Raw genomic sequence first — 23,299 nt, 5'->3', positions numbered from 1 at the left:
GTGCACCGAACCCACCTTTTGGTGAAATCTGATATTGAAATCTGACTAATCTTGTTCGACGAAGTCCGACTAATCCTGCTCGACCGGGCTTGCAGATTAAGACTGAAAGTCTTTGAACCCGTGACCTCATAGTCACCACAGCTCCGCGCTGCCAACTGCGATGCGACCTATTGATAGTCAATAATTCATTATAATAACAAGTTAATCGTTTTCTAGGTTAACATGTAGTATATAAAATCACGAAATTTTGATAAATTTCAGTTTGTCGTGCACATTCTATTGAGGCAAACTGACAAACGTGAACTACTAAATTAGTTGTTTCTATTTTTGCTCAGATTCAACTTTTCGAATACATTCTCTTATTTACAACTCAGAGCAATATCATTTGTCACTTTATTGTTTAAACTTCAATGAATAATATTTCAATTATAGTATTTTTTTTTCTTTACTTTTATATTATCAATTTTGCATTAAAATGAACATCCTTTAGTTCTCTACTAAAAATATTACTACTAGTTATGAATGAAGAGATCATATTAAGGACTCGTTTGATAAAAAATATGAGATATGAGAAGATATGTAAAACAAGATAAGAAATACGGGTTTCATGTCAAGATATGCAAAGATATGATTTTTTTCTATTGTTGTTTGATAGAAAAAAAATTATCTAAATTTGTACTGTATATTAAATAACATGGTTTAACTTAACAAATTGGTGAGATACATAAACAAGGTTAATGTTATAATTTTGGTAAGATTAAATAGGGCCCTGATCTTATATTGGGCTTTGAATTAAGCTTAACTATAATATCAAATAATTAAAAATGTCCATATATAATTCTCTATCTTAGTACTACTAACTTATCAAACATGATATAAATATATTAAAGGATTTGGGTGTATTCGAATCCTAGTAGAATATGTGAATTGGACATTATATGAACGGGAACCTAGATCAAGTAGCTAGGAGTGAGAGAAACATAAAAATGATATGGAAACTTAAATGCTTTGGAATATTGGATATGCACCACACGTGAATATAATTATATAACTAAAACGTAATAATAGGAGTACTATACTACTATTGATGCTAATGTCTGTTTTGTTTTGGGCCAACAAGTTTAGTCGGGTTGGGTATAAATTAGCCCATTTGAACAGTGAGCATTTTGGGCTTCAACCTTAGAATAAACTCTTTGGGCCTCAACCCAGCATTTATTAATTAGATGATGAGTCTTATCCTCCAAACACACTTAAATTTTGAATTATACTAACTCATAATCGTTACAACATGATCAAATTCAAACATAATAACCAAAAACAATAAAATGTCTCGCACCAAGTAGGAAGACCAACAACAAATCACAACCGCCAAAAATATATTCAAACAAGAGCAACCTGAGACTCAAAGAACATAACGAAAGTCACAAAAACGACATCAAGCTGAGTCCACAAAATTAGTTATCAATACTACGAGGAAAAAAGGAGCAACCGACATCTTACATCGTCCCGAAAATTCACCCAACACTGAATCCGTGAACACTCAGCAAACAGACTTCAAAAAGACCTTTAACTTATCTATTCTAGCCCAATCTTGAAGTCGTCATATTAATCAACTATTTTCCATTTTCCAAATGGTCCACACTAATTCTAAGCTATATTTTTTGCTCCGCCATCTGTTGAACTAATTGTGTTTCTTTATCTAATTACAAAGAAAGTCAAATTACCCTTGATATAGGGTTAAGTGAGAGCATGTTGGACAGTGACAAGGGGAGAATAGTACAATAAGTTCATATAATTTAATTGATCAAGTCCCAAAAAGTAGGGAGGTTTGAATGAGTTAATAGAGCAAATCAACTATATTATTCTAAGCATATGTCGATCACCAATGGAGAATAAATTCAAAAAGGCAAGTTTGAAATTTTGGTCAAACCGACTTTGCCTTTATGAAATAAATTAAGACATATAGAGTGACGCGTGGAATAAAAGCTTACTAAGATTGGACATTTTTCATACTAAATAGTGACCATTTTCAACTTGAGAGAAGAAAATTCGGCAGCCAAATCTTCATTAATAATAGAGGGGTTGGATTTTCACGTTTTCGAAATAAAGTTTGGTTTTCATTAAAATTCAATTGTTTGTTATTGGCCTCAGTAAAATTAGTACACATTGTGTGTGATTAATATACTATAGATTTTGAATCAATTTGGAATTTGTGTTGCCAATCCAAAAAAGTAATAATGGGTGCATAGTTCAATCATAGAAAACAATAAAATCTTCAATTGAGTACCATACATAATATTTTGTCTAACAAGGAATGTTCTTATATTTCCCTACAGAGAATATAGTTTACTATTTGTGTGTGCATGAGTTTTAAGAAATATAAAAAATAGTAGTGGGTTGGAAAAGTAAGTGTATATGAGTTCTATTTTTTATATTGATTTTATAATAGATATGAGTAAAGTGAGTTAGTGGAACGTGGTATCTACTTATCATTTATGATAAAAGTGAAATGTGACTATTATTGTGGGACGAACTAAAATGGTAAAATGTGAATCTTATTGTGGGACAGAGGTAGTATTAACTAAAACACGGGCTCTAGTTCCATGGTATTCTATTTTTTTGTTGATTTTAATTATTTAAATTCGAAATATAACTAATCAAAGCCCTATTATTTAAATTCCTTTTTAGGTTGGTTCTAATGTAGTTGAGTTATTTTCTTTTAAAATAAAAATTATATCGTTTTTCATATTTTATTCTCTCTTTATTTCTCTTACTTATTCCTTTCTCTTATTTTACTTTCTTCATTTTATTCTCTAACACATCAATTTCTTAAATATTGTGTCCGAAAGAATCAAAAAGTCCCTACATAATACATGAGACAAGAGATTGACAGCAGGTGTGGTGGAAGCATGGCCACAGGTACATAACATAATCATAATATTACAATTTATATATCTATTTTTATTATACCATGACTGATAGTGAAATGTGTTATCGAGTGCTTATCATTTCACACTTTTTACAATTAATTTCATTTAATATATTAGTATGTCACACAACCCTTATCTACAACTTGACTAAGACACTAGACAGGTAAATGCTCTCTGGCATTTATAATATCAACCAATATTGGATGTATATATGCCACACAGAGTAGTACTCCCTCCGTCCCGCTTTAGGAGTCTCGGTTGATTAATTTTGGACGTCCCACTTTAGGAGTTCCGGTTGAGATAAATTAATAAAAAATGCCTACAAAGTATTAAAAGTGGGTCTCAACATCCGCTACAACTAATAAAAAAGTGTTAAAAGCGGGTCCCAACATCCATTACAATATTTATTTATTGGACACTCAACTAAAAGTGGGTCCCAACATTCACTACAGTATTTATTTATTACACACTCAAACACTTTTTTCTTAAAACATGTGCCCGATTCAACCGGGACTCCTAAAGCAGGACGGAGGGAGTACTATTTGTTTTGAAAATGTGTTAAAGTGAACCAAATTACATTTTAGGTATGAGATAATAACTCCATCCACTAAGAGCTAATTAGGCACCAATTTTATGTTAATAAACTTTTAAAATTTTAAATTGAAATATATATGCACTCTGGTTTCATCTATTCTCTCCAACCTTGCTATAGAAAGTAAAGTGAACTGTAACACCAGAATTAGTATGAGTGGGTTCATCTATTTTTCAGGTGCATATTAATTATTCAATTTAATTATACATTTAGTCATTGAGTAGTAACCTTTTGATTTAATTAGTATGATATTCCTAAAATAATGTATGTATACATCCCCGTCCATCATAATCAAATTGTGTTCCTTTTTCTTTTAAGTATATTATCTCAATTATTTATGAAATGCATAAATAAACACGTAATACAGACTTCATGATGACGCCATGCAATTACGTTCTGAAATGGAACGACGTCGTATGGGGCTGGGACTCACGAGACCAATGCATAATTCTCGAAACGACACGTCGGTGTACAGTTGAGCAGTGACGTGTCGCTTTCAGTGAGATGTGGACCACTTGCTGTGATACGACCAAGTCCCGCTACACGACAAAATATGCCTTTTTCGCACCTCATCTTTTCTCGCCGTCCAATCCAGTGGAGGCTGCTCCACAGTTGTCGCCAAAGCAATTAGTTGTCGACCCTTTGCTTTTACCAATTTACCCTTTCCAATTTAAATGTGTTCTAGTAGTATTTTTTTTTCCCTTAGAGCACTCCCAATGGTCCGGCGATAACACTCGGCGATTTTTCACCGAAAATCGCCGAGTTATCGCCGGCCGTTGGGTGTGTTCGGTGATAATTCGGCGCGTTATAGGCGCGATTCGGCGATTTTTCGGCGTTTTTTTTTTTTTTTTTTGAGTTGGAGAAATAAGGGAGAAACCATTGGAGCAATTGGCTAAAAATTGGGGATAAATTTTGGTGCTGATGCGGCGCTGATGTGGCAGGAGTTGGGGAGAAATAAGGGAGTTTTTAGGGAGAGCATTGGGAGTGCTCTTATCTAATCCATAATTTCGGAATTACATGTCGTTTTCTCTAGGGATTGATTAATTACGTTCAATTCATTGATACTGTGTAGGTCAAGCAGTCTATATACATTCTGTGCATAAGGTTTGAATCATAGTAAAATATTTTATTGCTGAACTTGTGATAAATTTTGTAGTACTATATCTACACAGAGGAGGATGCGTTTAAATGCATAATTGGTAAAATATAAAGAGAAAAAAAAATTTAATTAAAGTGTTGTTAATAAAAATATATTTCACTTTATTGGAAAGAGAAACGTTCCATGATTGGAATATTTGTTGATGAGAAGTGCAAAGATGTCATATTTTCATTTTCTGAAAAAATACATTATTATTAATACATCTAACTACATTTTTTTTTTCATTACTACTTAAATTTTTTTCATTCACTCCATTAATACATTCAATTATTATCTTTTGAATGTGAATTTAATACATTAAGCAATATCTTTGAAAATCTCGTGTCATCCATCAATTGTGGCATTTTCACTCGGACGTCGATATGTCGTAAACTTATGATCTAACTCAATATTCAGCCAATTCACACGGATTCAAATCTGAAAAGCAGAGTTGAGTTGTAAATTCTTTGATTTATGCAAGTTAGCACGTGAAAAAGCTAACAACCATGCACCTAGAAAGCCACCAACTTATCCCATGCTACTCAAAACCAACCTTTGAAGCAAACTGTAAGATGGCACTAATTAATGAGAAACACACGTTCAATTAATTGGAATAATATTTTCCCATTAATCTAAGTCGAAATATCAATAACTCTAATTAATTAATCTTTGGTGAGACTAAAAGATTGAAGCGGAGTTTATTCTTGAACTCATTGACAAGCTACATATATCAAAATTGACAAATAAATTTGAGGCGGCTCCTATTCATACCACCACACAAAAGTGTTAATAATTATTCCACTTCGAAATATATGACTAAATATAGTCCAATATAGGCAATAAAAGTTGAACCAAGGACATATGAAGCTAGAGGTGGGATCGCGTGGGATCAACCGATTTTACTGTTTGGTCTTTCATGCCGGCAATCTTAATATTTGTTACTATAAAAATTGTACGGAGTAGTATTTTCTGAATTCGTTACTGATTTAAATTTTACACAAATTGCAAATAAAAAAAATGTTTGTTGTAAGCAAGCAAAATGGTTATGTTATTGGTCCACTAAAAGAATTTGCAATCAATATCATAAATCATAGTAATTCGGAATTATGACTATTATCGGAATTGTTAATTAGTCAAGAATTTAGCCATAGTTGGGAAATACTTAACGCTGGAGGCTAGTGTCTATGTATGGAAAATGAGAAGAAAGAAGTGAAATAGCAATTGACTTTTGGTGAGAGTTAGGTGTGGGTGTCACATGAATGCAAAAATACTCAAAATTTATTTGATTTTTGTAATTTTTTTGATACTTCCATTCGGAAATTTATTAATGGGCCATCATGTCACGAGCGCTGTCGTCTATCTTCATTTCAAACTTATAACTTTTCACATTTAATGCAGCAAACCAATCAGCACTAATGGTCCCTCCCTATTATTATTGTTAATATACATATTTCATTTTCATTAATTCTTCTTATTGACTTTATAGCCACGTCTTGCATACTTTAATCAAGGGCTCTTATCTCTTAAACTATACTCTTTTTTTGTAATTCAAGTTATTGTGTGTATACGAATATGGTGTTAAAATATAAAAAATGTGCAATCAATTTAATGTTTGCATGTATAAACCCCACAATGAATTTTATAAGGTTGAGAATATCTAATTCTATAGTACACAAATTGTCCTTGAGTTATATAGTTGAGACTTCCATATAACTCAACACCTATCCAATTATAATAACAATTTACGTATATTGGAAAAGATCAAATTAATGTTAATTAGTGGTCCAAAACACTACACGATCGATATTAATGAAGCGTATGTACCTAATTTCCAACTTAGTATAAGTAGGATGGACGATAAAGAAAGTGCAATGGCTACTTAATGGATAAATATGGGTAAAAATTAAATAGTTATTATTAATTACTAATATATTATTTTATAGAAATTAAAATCCACATATGATTTTAAACTTGATTTGGAGATAGTTACGCAAGGTCCAACAAAAAAAGTTAATCTTTTATTGATTTTTTAAATATTAAATTTTAAATTTTAAAGTATTATAAAAGGATTAATTATACCGAAAAATGTCCAATAATGTATGTACAATTTATGGATGTTTATATATCACTTCTCTTAAAGTATGGACAATAGCTAAAAGATAAAGTCGATTTTAGTAGGATTCAAACTTTATTTATCTTTGTCTCAAATATATAAGCCACACAAAATAGGATCATGACCAAAAAAAATACGAATTAAGCAAAGCAACTTTATATACGAACAAACATACACTCAAGGAAGGAAACTCTAACTAACTATTGATTTTGCACTATTCATTGATTCATTCTAATTTTTAGCAGGGCGTGTCTCATGAATTAGGTTGAATTACTAGTAGAGATGAGAAAATTAGGTAAAACTAATTGTTAAAAATACATTAAAATTTAAGAGAAATTTCTATATGGACAATATGTTTTTAGTGTAAAAGCAAAACACAAAAAAATAATGTTAAAACAATAGATTAATATAATGTTTTAACACTTTTGTGAAAATGATGTTCATTCATCAAAATAGAAAAAGTTTTAAAAAAATACTATACTACTTATATGACTCATTTGAAGATAGTAAAGACCTTGATCTATACCTAGATAAGATGATTGAATTTTTTTTACTATTCCATGATTTAATATTTTATAATCATATTTTATGGGAAGAACTAGAATTTAGGGACGTTGTTTTAAAAAGAAAATAATTAGCATTTGGTGAGACTGAATTATGATCTTAAACTCTATCCCATTCGCTTGGAATATATCCACAAAAAAGTTGATAAGTGAAGTAATAAAGTTGGGAAACTTGTGGTAGTAGAAAGTTTATGATGGACGGACACAATCCTATCCCAAATTTTAAGATTAAAGTGTGATTAAGTAGTCATGACCAGAATTTATTTTGAATAGTGCTCTTTATTTTGAAGTATTTTTAATTTTCAAAATTAAGATTAATAGTTGTAAAATATATTTTTGCTTTATTTTTATTTCATAGACTAGAAAAAAAAGATATGGACAGAACAACTTTACGCGTGGAAGTGGGGTATTAATTATGACATTATCAAAGGACATATTTTGAGCTTTTGTTAGAAAAAAATTGGCTTGTAATAAATTCATAAAGTAGGCTTCTGTCCTCAGATGTCCAGCTTTCAAGGCTCACATTGTGAATTCACTTTTGCCAACCATAAAACCATCACATTCCTACCCTTCATAAGATAGACCAATTGGTAAGATAGATATTTGTTGAGACTACAATTTTGTTATTATCTTTGTGAAATTTTAAATTTTTAAAAAAAAATCAGACTAAAACTCTATTTATTTGTTATACTTCATGAATCTCTAAATCAATGTCACATAAATCACTAAATCAGTATTGGTTCTAATTATGAGATAATGATGTATGCTGCACAATTACTTTTAATTGATGATATCCTTGTTTTTATGCACACATAGCATAATTTTTTTTTGAAGAGATTGTTGTTTATTTATTCATTTACAAAGAAGAATTACTACCACACAATCTATTAGAGTATTTAAAGAGAAAAAAAAACATATAAAACCGTAAACACTGAATCAGTGGCATTATAGTCAATGCAGTAGAAATATTAATACCCATAAAGTTGTATCATAAATGTGAATTGCAAAAAGAAAAAATCCCATCTATAAATATTACTTCCAACACCATAAAATATTCAGAATTCTTACAATTTAATCCAAATATCTAAAATCCCCTCCCAAATCCTCTCTTTCATAATCTTCACCATTCTAACTTCTCATCTCTGCAACAAACTATTGATCCTTCTTTTTTATATGTGATCAATTTCCATCTTCAAAAAATCCCTAATCTTTTCTTTTCTTTTTGAATTGTGAGGAGAAAAAGGGGCAGTTTTTGAGTACCCTGTTTCCTCTGTTTCAAAATTGTTGCAAAAAATGGCAAGAATTCAAGATTTCAGCACAACTTTTCCGTCGCAAAACGCTTCCGAAATCGGATTTTCTCTCTCGCAGCTCATTCTCTCAACGAATTCCAACACGTTGGATTCGATCTTCTCCTACCGCGAAAACGCGAATTCCGTCGCTGCTGCGCAAGCGACGGAACCGCTGGGCTCCTCCGTCTATTTCAGACAGAGAGATTTGCTACGGAAATTTTCCCACGAAAATCCGTTGCTTTCCGTCGCTAGTTACCCGGCCGCGGGGCCGGGTTACTTCCCGACGTATTTCAGCCCGAGCAAGAAGAAGCTGTACCGCGGCGTGCGGCAGCGCCACTGGGGGAAGTGGGTGGCGGAGATTCGGCTCCCGCAGAATCGCATGCGCGTCTGGCTCGGCACGTACGACACTGCGGAGGCCGCCGCCTACGCGTACGACCGCGCGGCCTACAAGCTGCGCGGCGAGTACGCGCGCCTCAACTTCCCCAACCTCGTGGACCCCGCGAGGATCGGCCTCGGCGACGCCACGAGGCTGGCGGCGCTGAAGAGCGCCGTGGACGCGAAGATCCACGCCATCTGCCAGAAGGCGAGGCGCGGGAGGAAGTCCCGGCCCGCCCCCAAGAGGGCAGAGAGCGCCTCCACCACGACCACGGAGAGCGGGGTCGTGGCGGGGAGCAAGGAGGCGGCGGAGGGGTCGCCCTCGTCCTCGTCGGTGGCGAACGACGAGTGGTGCTCGGCGCCTCCGCCACCGCCTCCGCCGGAGATGGATATTGAAGGGTACTCGCTAGCGCGGCTGCCGTCGTTCGATCCCGAGTTGATTTGGGAAGTTCTTGCGAATTAGCATTGAGTTAAATTTTACTACTAAAGTATTGTATTTTACTATAGTTTTTACCATCTTTTTTAGCTATTAAATAAGTTTAATTTACTGAATTTGGGATTTATTTCCTTCTTAAGGTTGTTTGCCAGTGTGCTTGTTTCACCTTAAGTACGGATATCATGTTTCTTTTCTCCACATTTTACTTTCATGTATTTTAATTATGCATTGGCACTATTTATTACTCCCTCTGTCCCATTAGAAATGAAACGTTTTCCTTTTTAGTTTGTCCCATTAAAAATGAAACATTTCTTAAAATGGAAACATCTCTATTTCTACTTTTCCATCTTTCTTACTTTACTCTCTCTTCATTAACTTACAAAACAACACTACATAAAAATCTGTGCCGATTTTCAAATGTTGCATATTTAATGGGACGGAAGGAGTACAAGATAGATATAAATAGTAAAATAGATCATACTAGACTCAATACGTGTTGTAATTTTACAATACATTGATTTAATTTTGTACTTTTGTGATAATTTTTTCAATAAATGCTGCTAATAAATATTGATGGAATTGGTCAATTGGCAAATTGGGCTCGTAGACTAAATGAAACTAGAGTCTCTAATAATTCATCAAGTTTTATCATATATTGATAGGGTTTGTGATATGTGTCATCCTAGAATTAGAATTCGGCGTATTTGACGGTAGTAGACTCTAAAATAGCTATAGGTGATAACAAAATTTAGACATATTTTGCACACGAAATTGTGAAATGTGTGATGAGTATACAATTATAATGTGTGGTCCACATTTATGATTTCAATCTCTTTTGACATTTGACAACACCCCAATAGAGTTGTCAATAATTCGATTTATTTGAAGGGTGAAAATATGACACATATTGTTTTAACACTTTTAGCCAACATGAAATTATAGTATACTGCATATTTTCTTATCCATCTGCACAATATAATATTGATTCCATATGTGATAAAATATATCCTAGTTAAATTATCCCATACCGCATAGTAAGTCATAACAAATGGATCCTCGATGAGTAAAAAGATACTTGGTAGTATGACTTAATTTCTCATGACTCTTAATGGACACGTCCGTATGAAATGATATCCCATTCCCATATTAAAAGATCTCATAGTACTTTCTTCGTTCCCATCAGCAGTTTTAACTGTGGACAATTCAAGTTTCAATATAAAATTAATAAATATAGACTAAAGTCTCTTTTTGATCCTTAACATATGACGATTTTATGATTTTGGTCCAAAATATTATCTTTTGAATTATTTAGTCCAACACATTTGAAAATGGGCCGCAATCAGTCCATTTTGGACGGTGCCGTGTAAAACTAACGGTCAACGGCTGTTTAGCTGATTTTGACCGAATTAAACATTTAATTTAGAATTTTTAATTATTTTCAAAATAATTATTGTTATTCTAAAAACCCAAAATATAAAGAACATTTCTTGATTTCTTCTTTCTTCTCGGCTCACGCTATATGCTTGCCTTCTCTAACCAAGATGCATCGGAGTGCATTCCTTGAAGCTGCAAAACCGATTCATCCTTCAATTCAACTCAATTATGTAACAAAGAAAAGGGTAAACATAAACCCTATCAAAGCAAGACAATCAATTGATTCAATTCACCATAAAAAGGCACAATTCATTCCAATTCAATTCAAACCCACACTACTATGAGTTCTTCAACTGAAAAAGGGATTACAATGTTGAGCAATTCATAAATGAGTAAAAATCTGAAAGAGAATGGTGAGGCGTGCGAGAAGAATGGTACAAGTCTCGCTGACGGCTCCGGCGAGGAATTGTGGGGGCGGTGTCGATTTTCCTCTGGTATGCGGCTCGACTACCACCGATGACGTCATCGTCGCACTCAGGCCCCCCTCCCTCCACCACCACTCCGACCCTCGCTTCCGTCTGCATTTTACTGATCGCCGACATATAATTAGTTTCCCTTATTAATCCAAGAACAGTGACAAGCGGCAATCTTCAAGGAAAACCGAGAAGAAAGAGGAAATCAAGAAGTGTTCTTTCTGTTTTGGGCATTTAGAATTACAATAATTGTTTTTGAAAATAATTAAAAATTCTAAATTAAATGTTTAATTCGGTCAAAATCGGCTAAACAGCCGTTGACCGTTAGTATTACACGGCACCGTCCAAAATGGACTGATTGCGGCCCGTTTTTAAATGTATTGGACCAAATAATTCAAAAGATAATGTTCTGGACCAAAATCATAAAATCGTCATATGTTAAGGACCAAAAAGAGACTTTAGTCATAAATATAAGACATATGGAAAAAAAAAGGGATAACTGCCTTAAAAATTATTAACTTTCGCCATTTTCGGGTTTTCCCGCAACCTTTCATTGTAGCATACAAAATCATAAACTTTGTCGGAGTGCGCCGTTTTCCCATTTCGGGTTTTCCGGTTAAAGAAATAGATGATGTGTCGTTTTAATCCTACATGGCTGCTGACTAAACATAAAACATTATTTTTTATTTAAATGCAATTTTAATAAAACTTCCCCTAAATTTTACCCCCAAATTTTACCCTAATCTCACTCACCTTCACAACCGCCGTCTCCTCTCAATCTCACTCCCAATCTCACTCACCTTCACTCCCAGAAACTCACGTTCCATAATTGAACCCAGAATCTCACATTTCAAAACATAAACGAGAATCATTTTTGCATCTCCAAACAATGGAGCTCGAATTCACGACGGGAGAGTGAGAATCGCTAATTGAATCAATTATTACCTCGATATGGATTTCAATCTGAAGGAGTTAATATTGCCTACCAAGCTGAGGCTTGATTTCGCGATGGGGGAGGCTGAAATTGAAATTGAACGTTTTAATCCCTAATTCGGGTTTAATTTGGGGATTTGATGAAATTGAAGGTTTTCATTTGTAAAATGATGTCGTTTTGTATGTATAAAACGACGTAGTTTTATAAATTTCCGGCGTATTCCACGTAAGAACTTAGGCATGCCACGTCCGCGTTATTTCAGCCGGAAAAGTCATGGGTCGGGTCGAAAGGGAAACTTGCACACTCCGACAAAGTTTATGATTTTGTATGCTACAATGAAAGGTTGTGGAAAAAACTGGAAAATGATAAAAGTTAATGATTTTTGAGGCAGTTATCCAAAAAAAATTGTATTCTTAGTGAAAATTGAGTCTGTCAGATAAAAATTTAAATTTTATGCTCTGTTAAAAAATTTGAAATAGTACATAACTATTCATAGACCAACGAATTTTATGATTTTTTCTCATCAAAATTTTTTTGACGAACAAGGACAAATCCAGAAGCGAGACCCTAAAAAATCAAGCAAAATATATGGGCATTACACTCTTGGTCCAAATCCAGAAAGCCCATCAAAAAGCCCATTGATTCCAACAAAAAATAAATAATGCCGTCGATTAAATTTTCCCGCCAAATCCTCACTCCACGGTCTTTATTTTCCCGCCATTTCCCCCAATTCCTCTTTCTCTCTGCCGCCTGCTCAACGATTCGACACTCCGATTGTTCAATTCTTGTATTGTATGCTGCAATTTTTTTATCGGAATTCAGCGATTAGGATTTTCAGCTGTTTTTTTCGCTCCTTGGCTCCAGTAATTATAGATAGGAAAAGCTGAATTGTTCTGGAAATGGTGAGAGAAGAAGCTGAGAATACTAGGGAAGACATGGTAATCGACGGAGTGGAAAACGGGCACAAGCCAAACTATGAAGGATTCAACTCTAACTATCTCAGGACTTACTATGGTAACGCATTTTTTGTTTGTTTTATTTTGTCTTCCCCAAATTTGAATTCGACAGATTCTACTCACATTTGACCTCAATGCTTGGTTATTTGATTTTTTTTAACAAAATTGAATGCTCACCATTCAAAAAATTTATTCTTGTTTGCCTAATTTTAATCTTTTGCTGACTGAGTGTGTTAATTTTTTTTTGAATTTATTTGTACGTGATGTTTTTTGATTGATTTCATACGTGCAGATAATTTTTTTCCATTTGCTGAGATGTTCAAATGGATGTCGTATGGAAATGGTAATCATTATTCGGCTCCTGCTACAATTATGCCATTTTTATTGGCTGATTTATAGTTGTATGTTTTACTTTCTAGATGGAAAACATCCAGGATGTGATGCATCTTACTTTGGGAGAAGAGAGTTTTCATTCACCTTAGAAAATGATATCTACGTGCGGTTTCAGTCTTTCAAAGAAGTAGACGATCTTAAAACGGCCATCACGCGTCAATGTCCTTTTAAAATTGATATTGGTCCCGTGTACAGTGTGGATGTAAGTCACACTGAGCTTATGGTGTATAGAGGGCCGCATATTTTACAATCTTGATGGAATTTTTAGTTTCTGAAACTTCGTATGCTGTGAATTTGAATGCCTTTTGGGATTTGCAGCCTATGAAAAGAAGTGCATATGCGCAGTCTGGTGATAATGTTTTCAGACCAGTGGAGAGGGAACTTGTATTTGATATTGTAAGTAGTTGTTTTCTGGCTTTTATATTGCAACTGTGGTGGAACATACAGGTGAAGTAATTAAGTCCCGATAGATGCGCAAATTATGATTCCTTTATCTTACAACTGCAGGATATATCAGATTATGACGATGTCAGATTTTGCTGCAAGGGAGCTGATGTTTGTTCGGCATGTTGGCCACTGATGACAGTAGCCATTAAAATAATTGATACTGCGCTTAGAGGTAGGAAATGGTGAACATGATATACTAAATTGTTGTATTGGCATGAAATTTAGTAAGGGGACAGAAGATATATTGTTAAATCACCTAATAAAATACCGAGATTATTACAACTCCATCCTTTTATGTATTTGCTTTAGCTGGTCAGTGTAGTACAAATCTCAATAAAGTAGAATATGTGCATTCTACTAATCAGTTGGTATCTTTAGCTGTTCATGTTCAATCAGCATTGAATAGAGAATATGCATTCTGATAATTAGTTGGTATCTTTAGAAATTCTATTTACAAATAAGGCAAATTGAATTAGTTACAGGAAACCTTGTATGTTGTTTGCAACTCTGTAAGATTGTAACAGTGGTGTAAGCTTGCATAGTTGAAAACGTGTCATTTTCTGATGTCATCCTTTTACTCCGTTACAATTGAAATTCTGTCACTACTTACCCACTTGTTGTGCACTCACAAATATAGGTTTCTTCTATCTTTCACTATAGGAGAACCTATATGCCAAGACAGCACTTCCTCACTCTTGTTTCTTTGACAAAAGAGTTCAACACTTTATTTTGTCTTTCTTTCAGTCTTCTTGTCTTGTTATTCTGACTCTTTTATACTTTAAGTTTTGCTCTTTCAGTTGCCTGGTTAAGCTTGTTGTGTATCCAATTCGATAACTCTCTTTTTTCCCATTTTGTTGGCCATATTTCCTTATATGCCTGATTATGCAGAGGACTTTGGATTCAACCACATTTTATGGGTATATAGTGGACGTCGTGGTGTGCATTGCTGGGTTTGTGACGGAAAAGCGAGAAGGTAATGGTGCTTTAATACAGATATGATCACTTTTGACCTTTTTTTTACTCTAGTATATGCTAAACTGTAATTATCATTGGCAAGGTTGGATGATGGACAAAGGGCTGCTATAGTTAATTATTTACATATCCATAAGGTTTACTCTTATTCTTATTGATTAAACTTGCAAGTATCTCTTTGAATATATCTTAGGCACTATTATGGTTCTAAAATCCTTTTTGTTTTGTCATATGTCCTGTTTTCCTCCAGGGAAATGAACACAGCATTAAAAAAGTTACCCTAGTTGGGCAGACGTTTCATCCTTTCATAGGGTATGCAAGTTATATACTATATGATTGTTGTATCTCTACTTATTCATCACAAATTACATTTTTTCCATCCAACAGGAGATCTGCTGAAGTTGTGAAGGATTTTTTTGAGGAAAAGTTTGTTTCGAGTCAAAATTTATTTTCAGATGAAGATAGATATGAAAAGATACTGGAAATGATTCCAGATGAATGTAAGCTAGAATGCTTTGTAATTGCTATTTCCTTTGTGGTGAAAGTAATAATCTATATCCTTCCCCATTCATACTCTGACAGCCATTACTTCTGAGCTTCGGGGGAAGTGGCAGGATGATAAGAAACGCGCACGTGATGATATCAATGTTGTTCGATGGGGTCAACTGAAACATCTTTTGCAATCAGGAAAACAGAAGGTATGAATCCACATAATCTTTTTCTCGAAGATATATTTTTGCTTTTTTTTTACATGTAATTGCTATTCTTGTAGTTTCCTCATTCAACTAAGATAAAATGTTAAAATTAAAATTGATTTTCTTTTTTATTTTTGACTGATATTATTAGTTGTATCGTCTTGTATTCATATCTTCTCTGTATTTTAGATGCTGGGTGTCCGTAGGTGTGTTGAAGAAATTATGTTTACCTTCACCTATCCAAGACTTGATTTGGAGGTAAACAATATTCCCATTTTCAGTTTTATTTTGGTATAGGGAAGATAATATGGTGAGTTATGAATTGGATGTATACTGTGCTTGAAGTTTCCCGTTTCCATCTCAGGTCTCAAAACACATGAATCACTTGCTGAAGGCACCTTTCTGCATACACCCGAAAACAGGTTTGTTTAACATGCCTCCTTTTTCAATACATGCTGTCCAGTATACTCGTACTCATGGTAGATAATGGCATGGTGAATTCCTTGCTTTCAAGTTTATCAGCATATTAATTATCATCCAATTTCTCATTTTCTTTTCAGGCCGTGTTTGTGTTCCAATTGATCCTAAGCACTGTGAAGATTTTGATCCTTCTTCCGTGCCAACCCTTTCCAGGGTGAGTAGTCACAAGTTAAAATATCTATACACTGAAAATGCTTTGATTAGATGCCTAGATACTTTATATTTATGATCATTATTTGTTATGTTCTCTGGTTATACATGATTTTTTGTGATACTTCCACTCAATATAATATTCATCATCGGATGATACCCTTGATTGCACTGCTAGAATGAATATTGTGATAGTTTTAGCTCAATACAGTGCTCCCAGCAGAGGCATAAAAACTATAGTTTAGTTAGAACTGTAACACAACTACACAATAATGCCAAGTATTGGCTTTCAGAGGTTCAATAAGTCCACACTATCTTCCTTGCCATTCAGCATTTGTCAGATCTTGTATGCTAGTACTACATTTCTTTAGTTATGTCCCTGTAATTTATTGTAAGAAAATGAATTCATACTTCTTGACCACGACTTACATTGCACGCTAGTAAGAGAACTTTTATTCAATCGTGTTCTTCTTTGGGGCTGGTAGTGTGTTTCTGTAGTTAAAATTGCCATTTCCTCGCATTCAGTCCTTAAGAGAGGGACCCGAACTTCGATGGGTTTTTTGCTGATCTCTATTCTTCGACTTGAAATGACTGTGTAAGACATGATTCATCATGGTGCTGTGCTGAAGACTGGCTAATGCAATTTTCTTTTTCGATGAGTTTGCAGCTTCTGGAAGAACTTAACATGCGGCCTCTAGGAAGTGGGGGTGAGATAAGTATGTAATAGTCTTTGAAGTCCTAAATATATCCATATCAACCATCTCTTTCATGCTCATAATTGTGCCCACTTTTGCTGGCAGATTTGGAAAATACCTCACTTGGCGAATCATACAGATATTTCAAGTCATCTTTTTTGCAACCTCTGCTAAAGTCCTGCAAGGTATATTCTTAAGCTGAAATCTCTTGTCTTTACTGAGCTATGACTTTATTTAGTGGGATAAAAGAAAAAGAAAAAAAGGAGCAAATTGTATCCCTGTATTTTCTTATCCTTTAGCTAAACAGAATCTGCCCTCAATTTGACAAGATATACATACATATTTCTCCATCATACACTTCCATTTTTTTGGACTGTGATCCTTTCTGAAGTAGTGACAGTAAACAAAACTGTAGGGATAAAAGTATAATAGACCAAAATAGTATTCCATCTTTTCATTATCAATGGACTTAGTATTGAATGACATGAATTCAAAGACAATAATTGGTTAAATACTAACCAAAATAGAAGAAAATTTATTTTACCGGCGAACCAAAATAGAAAAATATTATTATTGATTGAGTGAATATAAAATATAGTGTGCTAAATCAAAAACATTCACTTTATTCATGTACTTCCATTTATGCTTGTCATTTTAAGAATTCTTTTGTCCCCCAAGATTTGGTTTCTTGCCACATTTTAAGAATTCCTTTTCCACCAAAAGCTCATATTACCATTGATTTAAGAGCCAAATTCGTTAAAATTTGATGTGCAAAAGTGCTTGTAGGAGTACTTAATTTTTGTGTTGAAAAATGCAGGAAGATATTGAAAATGCTCATGCTGCTAAAGTTCAGCAGCAGTCGAGCAATTCCCTAAGCTGGTAGAGAAGACTAGAAAGGCCTACATTTGTGTCTTTACATTAATGCCATCAATCAATGTCTGTTTTTGGCAGTTTATGATTTTATACAACATTGAACTCAACCAGTAATGTCTTTTCAACTCAATTCTCCAACTAATATCCCATGCATTTCTAGGATATTCTTTTTTTTTCCCTAATATTTCTATCCCATTCAAAATGTTCACTTTTTTCATTTGAAAATAAATCACTATTTATATCTCATTAAAATATTTACTCAACCTAACAATTGATTAGAAAAAAATAATTCCAAAAATTGAATGGAAAGAAATACTAGTAACATATGTATTTTACTATTATGAAATGAGAATTATCAAGACAAATGAAAACTGTTTGTTATTAAAATTTCTTTATTATTACTTTCTCCGTTCTCATTAAAAGTCATATTTTGCTATTTCTGTCTGTCCACATTAAGAATCCCTACTTAATTTTTACGATAAATGGGCTGTACATTTTACTAGCATATTCATCTCATATTTTATTATAAAATCAATAATATATATTACTGAGACACATGTTTCATTAACTCATTTAATTCACTTTTCTTTATATTTTTTAAAACTCGTGTCTAAATCAAATACGACTCCTATTAGGGACTGAGGCAGTATAATTTTACGACCGTAAAATTCCTTAATTCCAAATTGATCCTAATTTGCCAAAATTCATATTAATCGAGAGCTGAACAAAGCTTCTTGGTCGTGAATTGATAAACAAAGCTTTCAGTAGTGAATTGAAAATGTTTAACCTACAATTTACAAACACAGTCAAAGTACGTAATTTGACCATAAATTAAAAATTTAAATAAAAAAATTTACTTCCTCTGTTCCGGATAATTCGGGTCACTTTGACCGGGCACGGATTTTAAGAATTGTAATAAAAAGTGGATTGAAAAAATTAGTGGAATGTTAGTCCTATATTTATCTATTAGTTTTATAATAAAATGTGAGTAGGAATAAGTTAGTGGAATATGAGGTCCACTATTAAAAAATGATAAAAATAAAATGAGATAAATTATATGAGACGAACTGAAATGAAAAATTGGTACGAATTATCTTGAATTATCTCGATTGAATTATCTCGACTGAGGGAGTACTAGACATGCCAAAGTCCATGGTCTGATGTTACAGAAATTTCCATATTTGTATAGTCTATCATTGCCTATATTCCCGGGACCAAGTCAAATCATAAAACTTAATTGGACAATCAAGATTAGATCGTGATAAGAAATAGAGTACTACAGTTTTATTAAAGAAATGAAATTTTATTACATCATTAATGCTTTAAGATAAGATCAAAAAATAAAATACAGTAATATTTCCCATCCTACCCTTATCGCCGCAAAATAGCAGAGAAATTTGCGAAGCTACTAATTCTATAACTTAACCTCCCAATTGGTCTTTTCTTTAGCAAATTAAGCTAATCTCACTTAAGTAGACTTTCAATTTAAACCAATCATAAATGTAAAATCAACCCTACACTCACTCCCAACCAATCCTCTTTCTCATAGATAATTCTCCACCACTCATTTTTCTTCAATTATTGTAGTACAAAACAAATTTAAAAAATCATGAATTTTCTTAAATTTTGATTTTATCTTTGTTATCTTAAAAATCGATCATTAATATTTTCAAATTTTACGATAATTATAATTTACGGTAACAAAACTACTCATAAATCACAATTTCATTTTAATTAACATAATTAGTTCTAGTAAATGACTCAATTAATTTGAGAAAATCAATGACTGATCACAAATAAAAAAATTAAGAAAAATATTAAAATTTGCAATTTTTATGGCTACTTTCTAAAATTGCTAATTAGACTAGAAGTTAACTAAAATTGTATTTTTTTTTTCGGATGGTGCCTTTTTATATATGTACAGACTTGTCGTATTATTTCTCTATTTTATAAAGGTGGGATATTCGAGTATGATCTCAATCTTCCATCTCTAAAATTTAAATAAGAAAAATGATAAAGTTGGATAACTATGCACTTCATTTACGATTCTAATATTAGTAGTATTTGAATATGAAATACTCCCTCTGTCCTGGATAATTCGTCCCAATTTTTCATTTCGGTCCGTCCCACATAATTTGTTTCACTTCACTTTTATCATTTTTGGTAGTGGACCTCATATTTCACTAACTCATTCATACTCACATTTTATTATAAATCGGTTCGTCCCACATAATTTGTTTCACTTCACTTTTATTATTTTTGGTAGTGGACCTCATATTTCACTAACTCATTCATATTCACATTTTATTATAAAACTAATATATAAATGTAGGATCCACATTCCCCTAACTTCTCAACTCATTTTTCATTACAATTCTTAAAATCCGTGTCCGATCAAAGTGTCCTGAATTATCCCGACGGAGGGATTAAGTATTGTGTGATTTGACGTGGATGAAATATTAAAGAAATACATTTTGGACCACTGAAGCAAGTTGAAGCTGCCAATGGCGGTGTGTTTTGGACTGTTGTGAAAGCTCTGACTTTGATTCTCATTCACTCCCTCTCACCCACTCCCAAATTCCCCTCAAAATCCACTCCTTCACAAATCTCCACCGTCGATTTCAGCAATGGTTGGCCCGATGCTAGGCGACAGGCGCGGCTGCGGCGGCGGCGGTGCTCCCGAGGAGGATTTCATCCGGAGGCACCACAAGCACGACGTCGCCGAGAATCAGTGATCTTCGTCCCTGGTCAAACACATCAAGGCTCCTCTCCCTCTCGTACGATTTCACGCTCAGATCTGCGATTGATTTTGAAATTGAAATTGAAATTGATTTTGTTTCGATTTTGTTTGATGAGATGTGATTTGATTTGTGGCGTAGGTTTGGTCGCTGGTGAGGCGGTTCGATCAGCCGCAGCGGTACAAGCCGTTCGTGAGCCGGTGTATTGCGCAGGGCGATTTGCGGATCGGAACTGTGAGAGAGGTGAATGTGAAATCGGGGCTGCCTGCTACCGTTAGCAAGGAGCGCCTCGAGCTCCTCGATGATGAGGAGCACATTTTCAGCGTGCGGATTGTCGGCGGAGATCACCGCCTCAAGGTATGCTCCTCTGCCTCCGCCTCCTCCTCTTTCGTTTTTCCGTTCACGGCGATTGAATCGGCTACATTTCCTAATTCGGCATTCGTGATTGAAATCGCAGCTAATTAGAGTTAAAATTCTGGTTCTGATTCTAGATTGTTGCTTATTGAATCACAATTGCCGGTGCCAGATTCAGATAAAATTGAGTAAATATTGCATTTGATAATCATGATTTTAGCTTGTTTTTACTGTTTTAGAAACACATTATGTTGATACATTTGCTTCAATGTGTTGGTGTTATCATCATCACCATCTTCAATTGGCTTGTGATTTGAGACCACTGAACAAATTTAGGCCAATCTGGCATTTATTGTCATCTATGATTTGAGATAGAATTGAATGAATATTTCATATGATTATCAATGTGATGGTGTTATCATCATCAGCATCTTCAATTGAATGTGTAAATGACTTGTGATGTCAGACTACTGACCAAATTTAGGCCCAATCTGCTATGGATTGTTATCAATGGTGAGGGTATGATTATGATCGTTGGTTTTTTGTCGATTGCAGAACTACTCCTCCATCATCACCGTTCATCCAGAGACGATTGATGGAAGGCCGGGGACAATGGTGATCGAGTCCTTTGTTGTGGATGTTCCGGAAGGGAACACCAAGGACGAAACATGCTACTTCGTCGAGGCTCTGATCAAGTGCAACCTCAAGTCGCTGGCTGATGTCTCGGAGCATCTAGCTGCCCAGACCGGTGATAATCAATAATGGTACCAGTGGGGGTGGTGACGACAAGTCGACAAGAAAAAAGATGATGATGATGCTACATACATATATCTAAAAGTGAGCAGAGAGAGTGGCGTGGGCGCCACTCCTCCCATCCCGTTGAAAGGCGATGTGGGTTTGTTGCTTTAGTTCTGTTTCCACGCTCGGCCCGCTTTCGTTGCATCCGAGACCATCACTTGGTTCGGGTACGTGCATCGAACTTTTGTTTTGGAATTTGGGTTGTAAATATTGTAGGCTAGGAAGATGAATCACTTTGATATGTTTGGAGCTGGATATGATTTTGTTTGTGTATTTGGTACTGTGACTAAGTTGCTATTTTGGGATACAGTTCAGAGTTTGTAAATAATGTTGTGTTAACTTGTTTCTTTCTTATTTTAGAGAATATACCTCTAATTTCGGAAGTATTGTCCTAACTCGAATATGCGTAGTATTCGGGAATATCTCTTCTGCTGTGTTTATCTAATTCATGAGGTTTCTAGTGTGTGCGCTACGCAACTTTTTAGGCCCAATCACCAATGGGCGAGCATATGGTATAAGATACTACATGGATTTGAATATTATAAGAAAAGTTATGTACTAAGACCAAAAATGACACGTTGCTATCCACTTAAATTTTAATTTTCATTTACTTTTTTTATCCACAATCACACTTCTTCTAACACTTCATTTTTTCACTTCAAATATCCTCTACCAAATTTTTTAATTTAAATTATACTCCCCTCTATTGTTGCTATTTTTAAAGGAAGAAAAAAGCAAAAATAATAAAGCAAGGCTTAAGATTTAAGTATTTTTTGCATAGATTCGGCTGTTAAAGTAAAATGGAGATGTTGGAGTGGTTGCTTGAGTAATACTCTCTCCGTCCCTGATTAAGAGTCACACTTTGACCGGACACAAGTTTTAAGAAATATATAGAAAAGTTGGTTGAAAAAGTTAGTGGAATGTGAGATCCATTTTTTTATATTGGTTTTATAATAAAACGTGAGTGAATTGAGTTAGTGGAATTTGGGATCTACTTACTACAGTACTATTTATGGTAAAAATAAAGTGTGATTCTTCATTAGGGACAGAATGAAATCGAAAAATGTGACTTTTAATTGGGGACGGAGGGAGTAATAGTGATTTAGTTACGTACTTGTAACAATTAGCCATAGATTTAAGGACTAGATGTTGCAATTTTCAAATTTCTGTTATTGGATTGATTGTGCGATCCAATCGCATTAAACTTCCCTTTAAAGGAAAAAGAAATCGATGCGCGGTAAGAAAAGCGGCCGCCATTTCAGGTAATCCACAAACGCAACTATCGCTTAGCTGCCTAACCTTTTTTGAACACAATCTTGACTTCCATCAAACCGAAATAACCGGATTTTCATACCATTTTGAGCATATGCATTAATGCCTAAAGTTCTGTTTTACATAATTACGACATCGAATTCTCCACCCTTTGTTTTTATTTTTTTACTAGTCCAGCTAATTATAAGCAGATCTTGGTGATAACACATGAATCAAATCCAATTAATGATTTAATTCGACCTAATAAAATTTACTTACT

The 23,299-nt window shown here is 34.2% G+C and overlaps 2 protein-coding genes and 1 pseudogene across 3 annotated transcripts; all 3 read left to right on the top strand.

The window, feature by feature from the left end:
- The first annotated feature begins 8,374 nt into the window (after positions 1 to 8,374).
- Positions 8,375 to 9,634, top strand: LOC125213015 (ethylene-responsive transcription factor ERF061). The gene has a single exon (XM_048113353.1). The coding sequence runs from the start codon at positions 8,630 to 8,632 to the stop codon at positions 9,461 to 9,463; it is 834 nt and encodes a 277-aa protein (XP_047969310.1). The 5' UTR covers positions 8,375 to 8,629; the 3' UTR covers positions 9,464 to 9,634.
- A 3,291-nt stretch (positions 9,635 to 12,925) lies between these two features.
- On the top strand, positions 12,926 to 18,052 carry LOC125213010 (DNA primase small subunit-like). Of its 2 annotated transcripts, none has more exons than XM_048113345.1 (16): positions 12,926 to 13,231; positions 13,466 to 13,516; positions 13,593 to 13,768; positions 13,885 to 13,962; positions 14,074 to 14,185; positions 14,902 to 14,986; positions 15,071 to 15,122; positions 15,236 to 15,297; positions 15,373 to 15,485; positions 15,568 to 15,683; positions 15,870 to 15,938; positions 16,045 to 16,102; positions 16,241 to 16,314; positions 16,978 to 17,017; positions 17,111 to 17,190; positions 17,823 to 18,052. In XM_048113345.1, the coding sequence occupies exons 1-16, from the start codon at positions 13,117 to 13,119 to the stop codon at positions 17,886 to 17,888; spliced, it is 1,347 nt and encodes a 448-aa protein (XP_047969302.1). In that variant the 5' UTR covers positions 12,926 to 13,116; the 3' UTR covers positions 17,889 to 18,052. The 2 variants fall into 2 exon arrangements, with proteins under 2 accessions (XP_047969302.1, XP_047969301.1); XM_048113344.1 differs by having other exon boundaries at positions 16,978 to 17,026.
- A 2,321-nt stretch (positions 18,053 to 20,373) lies between these two features.
- Positions 20,374 to 22,151, top strand: LOC125213017 (annotated as a pseudogene).
- Positions 22,152 to 23,299: the final 1,148 nt, after the last annotated feature.

This window comes from Salvia hispanica, chromosome 3, assembly GCF_023119035.1.
Source record: "Salvia hispanica cultivar TCC Black 2014 chromosome 3, UniMelb_Shisp_WGS_1.0, whole genome shotgun sequence".
NCBI lineage: Eukaryota > Viridiplantae > Streptophyta > Magnoliopsida > Lamiales > Lamiaceae > Salvia > Salvia hispanica.
This window is presented reverse-complemented; position numbering and strand designations above follow the sequence as displayed.